General features: G+C 34.8%; 1 protein-coding gene and 1 long non-coding RNA gene across 2 annotated transcripts; both read right to left on the reverse strand.

Annotated features, from left to right (window-relative positions):
* Nucleotides 1–2,358: 2,358 nt before the first annotated feature.
* On the reverse strand, nucleotides 2,359–3,087 carry LOC134279404 (uncharacterized). The gene has a single exon (XM_062761797.1). It carries the CDS (start codon nucleotides 3,085–3,087, stop codon nucleotides 2,359–2,361), a length of 729 nt encoding a protein of 242 aa, XP_062617781.1.
* A 139-nt stretch (nucleotides 3,088–3,226) lies between these two features.
* On the reverse strand, nucleotides 3,227–4,490 carry LOC134279398 (uncharacterized). Its single transcript, XR_009994624.1, has 2 exons — nucleotides 4,323–4,490; nucleotides 3,227–3,607 (listed from the first exon to the last, which is right to left on the reverse strand). It is a non-coding gene; the product is annotated as an uncharacterized LOC134279398 (long non-coding RNA).
* Between the last annotated feature and the right edge of the window lie 8,402 nt (nucleotides 4,491–12,892).

Genomic DNA, 12,892 nt, shown 5'->3' on the forward strand with positions numbered 1-12,892 from the left:
GGGGGGGGGGGAAAGGGGGGCATCAGGTTATGTTGAGAACAAAGTTGGGTGAGGGATGTCATCCCCCTACCCAACCCAAACCTGAAATAGACATCTTGAAGGGGGGCAGGGAGGGCAACAGAGAAGAAGCATAGACAAAGTTTTATATGTTTGAACCATTTCAGAAATATGAAAAGATTACGAAAAGCATGAAATCTGTGGAGATAACGAACAGTATTCAAGCTTCAAACTCCATCAATTATTACAAAATAGGAGCAGAGCACATACGGACCTCCAAAATATCAGAGGTGAAATAAGGTGCCATGGAGGAGTGAGCATCTCCTGCAGACCGGTGACTTCCGCCATGTGCTCATTGTCATGATTGGAAAATAAGGGAAAAATCCGTGGAAAACTCAGTGTGTAAAAAATGCCCTAACAACCAGTATAAAAAAATCAGTCAGCATTTGACTTAATGCAAATATATTAGCTGTCAAGGTCATTGTATTGATCATAGAAGTTACAAAATGATGACTTTCAAAAAATATGATTGCTGATATTCTTTTTTCATCAATTTGTATGTCAAAAACTTAAATCGTTTTAGAAATTGTTCGTGCGTAGAACATACTCTACCGTATCGAATCAACAGAGAGATATAAACTCCGTATACAGATGACTAAGGTATATTGCTGCATAAGTAAGGGACGTTGACGATTGAAAAGTCAGTCATCAAGATTATAATAAAGTTTTGTTGTGAGATATCTGAAGGCTGTGGGTCTATATTATTATCATTGTGCAGTTACAAGTTTGGTTTATATTATTATCCTTATACAGTTACAGACTGGGTCTTTATTATTATCGTTTAAAGTTACAGGCTGGGTGTATATTATTAGTTACATATTGGTTTATTTTATTGTCGTTTTACAGTTACAGGCTGGGTGTACGAAGAAGACCCTGACACTCAGACCACGAGATGGGTTCGTACACCAGACGGGATCCCATTTTTGACGTCTCACGTGATTGAAAAATAAGAGGATACTACAGCATTCCTATTTAAAATATTTAACAATGCATAAGATAATGTATTTCTTGTTCTGGCCTATTAAATATCTATAAAAGTATGCTTTAGTGTTATTTTTTTTATTTCTATAAAAATGCTAATACCTTGCTATTTGAGTACTACATTTCTGACATCTGAAAGATGTTGCTAAATATGACAAAATTCCCTCATTATTTATTATGTCCTATACATGCACACTGTACAACTAAATAAATCAATCTAGGGGTTTCAACGTAGTACATGTAGCAAACTTAATTGAAAATATATTCATTTTAAGCTAAAACTAACTTTGTAATTGTTATTTATTTATATTTATTTTTTATTTATATTATTTATGTATTGAAGTACTTTTATTGTGTAAGATAATATGTGCCTGTGTCGGATTTAGCGACTTTTAAAAATCGTATTCAACTTTAAAAATATAAAAATAAAAGTGTACACTTTTTACCATGTCCATAATTAACTTCATCCTGTAACCAACCTAAATAATGTAGTCTTTACATTTCTTTTGGACTTTAAATCCCATGATTGAGAAACTTTAATTGAAAAATTAAAAAAAAATCCATACGATTAAATTTATTCAGCTTAATTATATAATCACGACTTAAGTTGTAATATGCAAGATGTTAAAATAGAAATGGTATACTAGTAATTTGTCCTTAACTGCTCCCTGGACACCCAGTTAGGTGAAATCGTGCAAAATACCACCAAGACGTGTATACATTTAACGTTAACATCTCACCATTTAAAGAAACGTAACCCCTACTCAATCAATCGAAAACATCTTATGAAAAATGAAAACACTTGTGTGTGCATACTGCATACTCAAACTGAAAACATAAATGCAAGATAAAGATAAAAAAAATTGGAGACTAATAATGAATATCTTTATCAAAGTTACTTTTTTTCTGTATCAATCCAAATACTTAAAAATTTTGATGCACGATTCACTGCTCTCACCAATCCAGAGGTTTTCGTCACCATCAATGCTAAGAACGAAGGGGACTTTCAAACTGCAGTTGATGTTGCGTAAGAACTTCCCGTTCCTGTCAACCACGTGGACACAATTATTGTCGCGATCAACAACAAGAATACGACAAAAGTTGTCAGTATCTATTCCATGTGGAAAGAATTCTTATAGCTGCGAGAGAGACTTCCGGTGTAACGAAATCGGAATTCTCCGGATTTCTTGGTTATGACGACAGCAGAGGCGTTCCAGTCGGAAACACAATTGTCCCCGTTTCCATTTTCGGTGACATACTTGTTGTTCTGGCCTACAGAAAACAGTGCCTTATAATTATCATCAAATTGAATTTCTTTCCTCAATTTGCCTTCAGAAAATATGCCAATCTTGGCCTCGGAGTAGTCGTTTCGTCGCTTGCAGACATAAAGTCGTCCTCTGTGTTGAAGTAAAGACCAAATAGAATCCAGACAGTCAATTCTATCATCTTCTCGATGCAGTCTTCTCCGACAACTAGTAATTCAACACATTCATCCGTGATGTGTGAAAAAGCAACATTGCCGTTTTTGTTAACCGCAATGTCTTTCTGACTACTTCCCGAAATCGCCGCTATGGACTTCAGCAGAGTGACATGTTTGTCATACTGCTTGAGGTTTCCATCATCTCCATAAACCCACACCCCCTTTGTTGCTTTACAACAAATTCCTTTTAATTTTCCGCTGTTGATTTTTATAATAGCTAAAGGTTCTGGTCCTTCCAGTAACATGCGGGCCGCTACTGCCGATACCCCACAGGTTTTGCTAATCGCAAATTCTGGTAAAGTTGTTCTATTGGAGGGTTTGACTGTCAAAAGCTGGCTTATAATCTGTTCTTCTGAAATATCTGAGGGCATTATTTTTGGCGGTAGGACGACTATTCTACTAGGAACAAGTCGCAATTCCTCGACCATAGATTCGTACTTAAGGAGATTCAAGACTTTGTTATCTTTCAAAAGTTTCTCGTTTTCCTGAATGCAGTTCTCCACATGCTTTAACATTGCTTGCATTTCTTCAATACTATCTTCCATGTGTTTCTTGTCCTTTCTCACCATGACATCCAAATTCTTTTTGAATTGTCTATCGTGACATCAACTTTCTCATGCCAAGTTTTCCTCAACTGCTTCTTTTTTACTGTGATCTGCATACTCAAAAAATTTTTCTATCATTTTCTGCACAACATTTTCGTATTCATTTTTGAAGTGCCTTAATTCCAGTAAGTCGCTTTGGACGGCGCTTTGAGTTGCTGAGGTGATTTTGGACAAGTTTACACTTCTGTGTCCCTCATGGTTTCCCAAAAGACACTGAAAGCAAATAGGAACTGTGCAATCTTGACAGTACAGGACATTTTCTTGAGAATGATCAGTACATTTGTCTGGAGAGGAGGCTTGTTGCTTGTACAGGTCAATTTCATGCTTCAATGCTTCATTTTCTAAATGTTTGTTTCTACAATCTCTGCAAAGATTAAGACCACAACTTCTACATTGAACAGCGACCACATTTATGCATTGACTTCAACGAACTGCATCTTGGACCATTTTTTCTGCCTTTTCATCACTCATCGTTCACTTGTAACTGTAAAAAAATTAAAAAATTGCTTTAACATATCGCTCTTTTATTTATATTTATACTAATGAATAGCTTTTCAAGTGATCGATTTAAGATCCATTCTCTGTACTGAATATACCTGGTATACTAGATCAATGACAAGAAAGTCAAGGAATTGTTTCATACTTTTAAATGTATGTTTTGATGCGCAAACATAGTACAGTAAAAAAGCCTGTTATTAGCAAACATACTGCATGTTGTATTCATGCCTTTAACTCAAATGCTGACTGGTGTCTTTCCTACTGTTTGGCTATTAATACTAGTATTTACATACTGAATATTGTCGACGGATTTTCTCGTTATTTCTCAATCCTGACAAGGAGCACACAGTGGGTGTCGACATGCTTTTCTGTGAATTAAGTCGATATATCTATGAATCGACCTAATCAAAAGGCTGTATTTATATATCGACGACGTATTGCCAATTGTCAATAAATCAAATCACTACTAACTCTCAAATACATGTAGTTTCATAGAAATGGAAATATATCTATTTTCAATATTTCAAAAAATACCTGAGGGAGTATAACATGTTAAAATTGTAAACCTGCCGCTTATACATGATCTGCATCTGCACTCTGCTGGCATATATTCAATATATGCAGGAGAAAAAACTTATATATAACACATGTTAAACCCATTTGCTTCTTTAATTAAACATAAAAAATTAGCTTATACGTACTTTATAATAGTTGTAGAATTCCACGCTACTGCACAGAGTTATGTGGACGATATTCAATACGTCCTTAGTTTATAAATATCGACAGCACATAAATATTTACATATCTGAATCCCGAGTTATTCCAAACGTGTAAGCACATCGCTTCCGCCACGTTGAAAAGTGCACTCTCTAAAAACATTGCATGGCCTGACTTATTATGAGGTTGAAATGAGGGTGCCAGAATTCACTGTTATATGTATTTGTATAGAACATTAAGTATAATATAATAAATATTGCATGTAGTTGGATGTAACATTGAAAAATTTTCACACCAAGAAAACTATTGTCAACCGAGGCGCAGCAAATACATATAACAGTGAACCGTGCGCGCATAAATTCTGCGCAGTCGCTATTTTTTTGGAATATCATCCGTCGTCAAACACTGTTGACTGTTGCTACTGTGGAGGGCGTGGCTTCATTATTCAGCGGGTAATAGTGTTTTTTAACAAATGTTTCTCGACCAATCAGATTCAACTAATTTACATGAAAGTATACAATAATAAGCTAAGTTTTCAGTCGATTTTATGGAAAATATTAATAAAAATAATTATAATCTGGTGGTACTCTACGGCTTTCTATACATACTCTACTGTTTTCCATAATTAAAAGATGCGTGGACTTATTCTTTTACAATTCCATTAGCATTTCTCCAGGAATCTTAATCAGGGCCTGTACATGGACAAAGGAAGCTTGAATTGAGGAAATTATTAGACTCTGATGTTTTAAAGGAAGTGTTAGGAAATCAATTAATGGTGCTTGGATACTATTTATTTTAGTTCAGCCGAGCTTAAAGCCCAAGTGAGTATGACCGATTAGCTAGGGGGTGTCCACACTGTGGCTCGAACCTACAACCTTCAAATTTAAAATCAAACGCTCCTCCGACTGAGCTAAAGGGTTAATCCACTAGCTAGTGCTAGTAGAAGCGTGGCCTCGCTATATACAATACAAAGCCACTTTAAACTCTGTTACACTTCTTCTTCTTTTTCTTAAGATTTCTTACCCCTAAGAAAATCTCACACACGAGACTCTATAAACACCACTTACCATGTGGGTTTTGTAGTAGGGCGCCTATATGACCGATTAGCTAGGGGGTGTCCATACTGTGGATCGAACCTACAACCCTCAAATTTAAAATCCAACGCTCTACCGACTGAGCTAAAGGATTAACACACTAGCAAGTGCTAGTAGGAGCGTGGCCTCACTATATACAAGACAAAGCCACTTTAAACTCTGTTACATGAGCTTTTCTGATCATCCGTTGTGTATCGGTTTGTCGAGCTGTCCGCCCGTCTTCTGCATGCTTTTCACTGAAAGAAATACCTAGGTAATTTAACTAATGTGCCTAGTAAAGCATTCATCGTGATTAGTAATTATTCTGTTTTCTGTAAAATATATTATTACTATATTAGCTACGATAGTGAGTAGTAGGTGTCACGTGGAGTGGGGGTCGTATAGATACCAACTAACTTAGTGAAAGTAACTTATTAATTTTAGATTTACTAACGGTGTCTACTCAATACGTCGCCCGCGTGGCGCAGTGGTTAGAGCGTCTGCTCTAGAGTCGCGAAGTAAGGAGTCAATCCTTACGTCGCGGGTGCGAATCCCACTGTGGGACGTGGAGACCGGTCCTTCGGATGAGATCGTATAAACCGAGGCCCCGTGTCGCAGTAGGTGCTGGCACGAAAAAGATCCCTCACTGCTCAAAGGCCCTGAGTGCCGAGCATAGGACAAAATTTGTAGCCCTCCACCGGCAAGTGGTGGCGTCTCCATAAGAGTGAAAAATTCTTGAGAGGGGCGTTAAACAACATATAATCAATCAATCAATCAATCAATCTACTCAATGCCAAGTAAAACTACTCCTAAGGTAGGGATTGTATGGGCAGTAAATTTACAAGTCTTCTTAGTGACTTTAATTACTAGCTATTTGTTTCAGTGTTCGTTAATTAATCTTCTTCTTTAAACCACTGGGCCAATTCTAACCAAAGTTGCTACAAAGCATTCTTAAGCAAAGGGGAGTTTTAAATGTTGAAATGAAGGATCATGCCCCTTACAAGAAGGATATGGAGATAGCGAACAGTATTCAACAGCAAAGTCCATAAAACAATACAAAACAGGAGCAGAGCAAACACGGACCTCCGAAACAGAGGTGGGATCAGGTGTCAAGGAGGAGTGAGCACCCCCAGCTGACCGGTCACACCCGCCGTGTGCTCCTTGTCATGTTCGGGAAATAACGGAAAAATCCGACGTCAATTCAGTGTATAAATAATGGACTATCAATAAGTATGAAAAACGTCAGTCAGCATTTGTCTCAATGATAAATTGTATTTGCTGACAAGGTCATTGTATCAGCCATAGAACTTTCGAAATGATGACTTTAAACGAGACTGATGATATTCTTGTTTCGTCAAATTGCTTGTTAATAATTAGAAATTGTTCATACGTAGAGCATGCTCTTGCGTATCGAATCAACTGAGATATATAGACTCCGTATGCAGGTGATGAAGGTATATTGCTGCATAAGTAAGGGAAGTTGACGATAGAAAAGTTAATGCCATCACGTTTATCGTAAAGCTTGGTTGTTATATTACAATTAACGTCTTTCATCAAGTAAAATATCCAAGTATGAAACAGATGTGTCAGACTCTGTGATACCTTTAATCTCGAGCTCACCAGGATATATCGTACCTTATAAGGAAATATAATCAAGAATACTAGTAAACAAAAATATGGTTGGGTTATTGATTATCTTCTCAAAAATACTGGGCCAGAAAATCTGAAAGGTATGTATGTTAAAGCATCTTGAGGTAGTGAGTTTAATTAGTGTTCAAATCATTACCCCCGGGGGACACAATAGGTATTACAAAGGGGAAACCCAGAGAAGAACAGCAGGATCAAGCTTAAGGTAACTCAGGTTAGCGTTGGCCTATGAATCTCTTGCTAGTATTAATTTCAAATTTACTTAAATTACAAAAACAAATACGATTTAACTTCCGGGTGGAGTTACAGTTGTGTCGAAGTCAAGAATCCTTTTTGGAAACAAAACGGACTCAGTGATCCATTTTCACTTCAAATATATGAATATCAAGGATAGGCATTGTAATATTTTTTTTCAAGAAGTCATACTACAAGTAGATTTTTTTTTTACATTCAAAAAGTTCTGTAAACAGGAAATTTTAGTCAAGACCATTCATTTAACAAAAAAAAAACATCTTTAAATAAATTCTTTTTAAGCATTTAACATTCAAATTAGTTCGGTATTGTGTGGGGATCTAGAAAACGAGCTTAAAAATCTCATTGACACCTAACACACACCTAAAAGCCGATACAGATCTTACCAAATGACCCAACAAATCGGAAGGTGACACAAGAGTATTTTCGCTGCATAAGGCATCTCGTATGTGCGTGACATTCATGCAACTGTCTATTGTTCGAACGAGGAAAAACCAGCGTTTTAATTCAGAGATCCCTTTGTAGCCTGTGAAAAAATTTACAAAAATAATAATGCATGCACTTGGACAAAGAGAGTTTAACAATAATACAGTTTTAAATTCCAGTGGATAATTTTCAAAGATCTAAAGTGCTCGAAGTCTGGGGATATCTGTTTTCTCATACATTTTCTTTTTATATGCATGATAAATAATTAAGGTTCCCTTAAATAACACAAATAATTGCTCAACGCATTTCATATTTTCCCTGTCGATTGCTATATTATAGAAATAAATGTGAAACATGGAGTTTTAGTCACTTTATATAATAAAAATCAATAACAGAGCAAACACGGGGGCCTATTTAATTACAAAGGTGGGATCAGGTGCCACGGAGAAGTAATAATCCCCTGTCAATCGGTCACACCCGCCATGTGCTTCATTATGTTTGCAAAAACGAAAAGATTCGTGGAAAGTTCAGTGTATGGTCTAACTATATAAGTATTTTACTAGATTTTATTTGCTGAAAAAGATATTTCATTGACTCTGGAACTAAACGAAACAAAAGATTTTCTTGTTTTATAAACTTGTTTTAGAAGCTTCCTACCTTCTCCTAAAGCATTCTCTGGCCTTGTTTTATAATTAACATATTGTTGCTACTAAGACCACAAACCTTAAGAACTAAACATCTCGATTCTATGGCTTAATTTGCAACATGATGAAGCATGTGGGGCTACCTATCACATGAAATGTTAAATCAATTTTTTACCTGGTAGAATTAGGGTGCATGATTATTCTCAACTTATCATGATAAAGGAACTCCTCAGCACCTGCTCCCACCTCTTAAAAATCTCTTGAATTCCCGAGTGTACGTGTTTATTCCCTGTTTACATAAGTGTTGAGTTTTAATGAGATCCCTATCTTCACCTTCTTTTTTAATTTTCTTCAAAAATTTTAATTTTACCTTAAAGACTAATGTTATATCTTAAATAAATATTTAATCCCTTGCAAATTGTGTGATATCCTGTCAATTTCTTCCGAGAAACGACATCATTTTCTTACCAATTATTTAAAAAAGATCCTGAAAGGTTTTCTTCCTTAAATGCATAAGATTGAAAATAAGCCAAATCGAGTGCATGTACTAGTATAAGGTATAAATGTATCATAACCTACAAACGGATCTTTTTTGCAAGGGGGGGGGGGGGGGTGTTCCTTCTAGTTAAAATTAGTAAACATGTCTATGTAATATTAATAAATAGAGCTGAACATTTAAATGAAATGAATGTTGTCAAAAACTTAAGGGAGCTCTTTTGAATTAACTACAATAACAAAACAAATATTTATATCCAAATCTGTAGCCTACACTACCAGGAAAACTTAGGCTTGGTGTAAAATGCGGAGGATAGAGTCTCCGAAATGGAGGGTCAGAGAGTGCAAAGGGTGGAGTCTCTTGAGTTAGATGATGCAGGAGGTGGAGCATTGTGCTCGTTGTAAATTTAGCATGTGCTTATTAGATCTGTCATCTCATTTTCCGTTATTCGTGAGAACTTGTTTGAATGTAACATTATCCAAACAATTCAAAAATGATTCCTTTGAAATTGACTAAATGAACACTGCTATCTCGCAGTCTTGACAGATTTTATTAGTATAGGTATCAAATATATGAAGAGCAAAAAGTTAAATGCTATGGGCTAGATCACTTCCACCCCCAGGGAAAACTTTTAAAAAAACAGAAACATTTGTGTAAAGAAGCACTTTTCTGCTAAATTTCACATGCAGTTGACATTTTTATTGCTTATTCGTTTCGTGGTTTACACATACCCAAGACTTTTCAGCAATGTGATATATACTTTCAGACAAGTGATAATCTGCAGACAAAGTGATCTGCAATATGTAATGCAAGACATATTTATCTGCAGTAAAATTTTAGGATATATCTAGACTCGGTAATTAATTGTTACAGGTACTTTTTTTCACTGACGGAGAGCTCTACAAACAACCCAGTTTAATTCAGTTTCTAAAATGAATGAAAGATAAAACATGCAAAAATATTAAAATTGACACCAGGGGCTCGTTTCTCAAAAAGGCCTACGACCAGTCGTAAGCTGAGTCCGGACTAAATCAGTGACTAAACCCGAGAATCGGACTAAGTAGCGTTTCACAAAACGGCGGAGACTTAGTCGAAACTAAATTTGGGTTTATATCTAGGCCTGCTCGTGAGTAGGCGTAAGTGCTTAGTCTGTATATAACTTGGAAAAAGTGGCAAGTGCTTTTATCACAATGAGTTAAAAGACTAATTATTTTTATATGTATACGATATAATATCTATTCATATGCATAATTACATATTTATGATATGCCAAAAAACGTAAAGTATTCAACAAAGTGTATATTATTATTATGGAGGAAAATAGAAAGATAATAAAATCCCGCAAGATTTTTTCCGTAAGAGGTGGGATCAACTAGAAATTTATAACTAAGAATTTAAAATGAAATTGGGTAAGAATTTAAGAAGTACCAGAGCTTAAAAATAACAGGCTCACCAAGGGTGGGGGAGGGGTTGCAAATCCTCCCACTTTTCCGCCGTCATATTGCTTCTGTTAAAAATTATGTTGACCTGCAATTTCAGTTTTTCTCTTCGTGCACTGTCATATTTTGTTGAACAATACCGCAACCCCGCTCCCACCCCCGCGGATATATTTTTTTTGTTTTGAAATGCATACCGGTGTTTCAATAAAATCCTCAAACAATGTATTTAAAAAACGATGTTTATTTAGATAATTAAAAATAATCGGTATCTTTGCCATCCAACTACGATAATTTATGCACCTTAACTTTAGTTCATGCATCTTTATTTCCCATTTACTTAAATATAACATTAATAGAACAGAAAAATGTGAATTTGTAAAATGTTCCAGTATTAATAAATATTTTGTTCATAATACTGTCCATTCCTAATTTCAAAGGAGTCACTGTTAGGAGGGAATATGTGCAAATGGGCCTTTCAATTTAAAAAATTAAAAAAAAAAAAACTTAATAATCTGAGACGAATTCTGCTTGAAAGTGTCTTTTTGATCAATTTTTGAACAGATAAATACTTTACATTACGTGCATTTGAAAAGAGAAAGTGATCATTAAAATGTTAAAAATGTTTTATTGTTAATGAGAGACAGAGTAGAAGAGATTTTGTTGAATAACAAAAAAAAAAAAAACTACCGGTATTTATTAGTATGAAAATTTTGACTTTTAAGCATCTTTGAATCTAGATTAAATCCTGCATCTATAAAGAAATATTGTATGATCACACTCATAATGGAAATTGAAAAGGAATTGCTAGATTTAAGAAAAAGAGGGTGATTTTAAAATATGTACCTTTCCCGATCTAAATAAATATGCTCCAGAGTGATTATATGTCAGTAATTTATATAATTATATTGTGTAATTTATCGATGTCATACAATGAAATAATGTATCTCAAAAGTGTAATATAATAATATAATACATGTTTCAGCTTGAATGAAAATAATTAATGTTAATGAAGTTAGAGTCGATAATTATGTCATTTAATTATAAATTCAATACAACTGATACTTCCAAAAATCTCTTATACATATTTACACTGTAATAATGCATTAAATTATTTCCTAACTATAAAATGTTCTATGGGCCCGTAGGATGTGGTGGGGTCGGTTGCTCCTGTCCTCCACATTCTAGTATTTTCGCTGTAGTAAATTTTCCTTCATATGCCCCCCCCCTCGGTTGTTGCAGAAAGGACGAGCTCTGGCAAATTCCATGTTTTGGACAATTAATTAGGTTTTTGACTTGGACATTTAATGGTTGCTACAAGCTTGCGCCGGCCCTTTATACCACTGTTTATTGTGTAATTATTTAATGCAAAACAGAAGAGAAAGGGCAACAATTAATATGGCTTATACTCAAAGGAAAATTACTTAAATAACTCTATGCTTGAATTATTCCTATTTTCGCAAGTAAGTATGCTATACACATCGTTTGAGTTTTACTGTAGATTTGTTTAGCAAAATATCACAATCATATGTACATGTTTATGTCTTCCTAATGCAATTTGAACCTATGTATATTTTTAGTTTTAAAATTTATCTGAGCATACGAAAATAGTTCATTTTTTGACCTTGAATATATGGATAGGATTGCGTTTTATATCTGTTTGAAAAATGGCGAAGAGAGAAAACTACATGCGTTGCACATGCTCTCTGTGCTTAAGGATACACCAAAGGTTTCCAAAGGGCAAAATTTAAATTGCTTGTAATTCTTTCATTAACAAAGATAACATATTAAAAGTATATATCATTTGAAAGCTTAATAAATTCACTATTTACTGATCCTAATTTAAATTATCATTTTTATCTTATTAAAAAATTATTAATATTTTAATGTAAATATTAGTGCATTTATATTTTATAAATCAACTTTTTTGTATTCCACCTCTCAAAGTCAAAATTTTGCCTCAATGTAGATTAAAGATTGAACTTTAAAACCGTATCTCACATTTTTGATAAATCTTCTTATTCAAAAGTTACATCCATTTGTCTTTCAATGTAACCAGTTTATTAGCCCATTTCTACATTTCCCCCAATAATTCGAGAACTGAGCAAGGTATCAAAAATCTGAGATACGTTTGTTTGAACACACATTTGAGATGCATTCTGGTCAGTTTTCAGAGAAATTGGTCAATAAATAAGGGAGCTGAATCCTTTCAAATAATACCACCAACTTTCTGATCTTACTTTACAGTAGAGGGCAAAAACCCATTACACAACAAAGTCTGCCAAAGCTGGAAATATATTACACCTTGGAGATTCAGCTTTGGATACCTGTCACTTATCCATATTTCCTATGCATATTCACAAGAATGGGAGGTTCTATTCTTTATTTAGGTGCTTTTAATGAAGTAAAATAGGTTCAATTCTGAATCAGAAAGATTTCCCGGCAAAATGGCAAGAGCTAAGCTCCACCTCCTATTTCATGGTCATTAGTGACCTGTTAGATCTCCTTCCCTAAATCTAGAGTCCCTGTAGTTTGATTACTGATAACCTCTGTGTGGCTAGTGAAGAATTCCCCAAGTGG

Source organism: Saccostrea cucullata, unplaced genomic scaffold, assembly GCF_032062105.1.
Source record: "Saccostrea cucullata isolate Sc308-1 unplaced genomic scaffold, CSIRO_AGI_Scuc_v1 ctg472, whole genome shotgun sequence".
Classification (NCBI taxonomy): domain Eukaryota; kingdom Metazoa; phylum Mollusca; class Bivalvia; order Ostreida; family Ostreidae; genus Saccostrea; species Saccostrea cuccullata.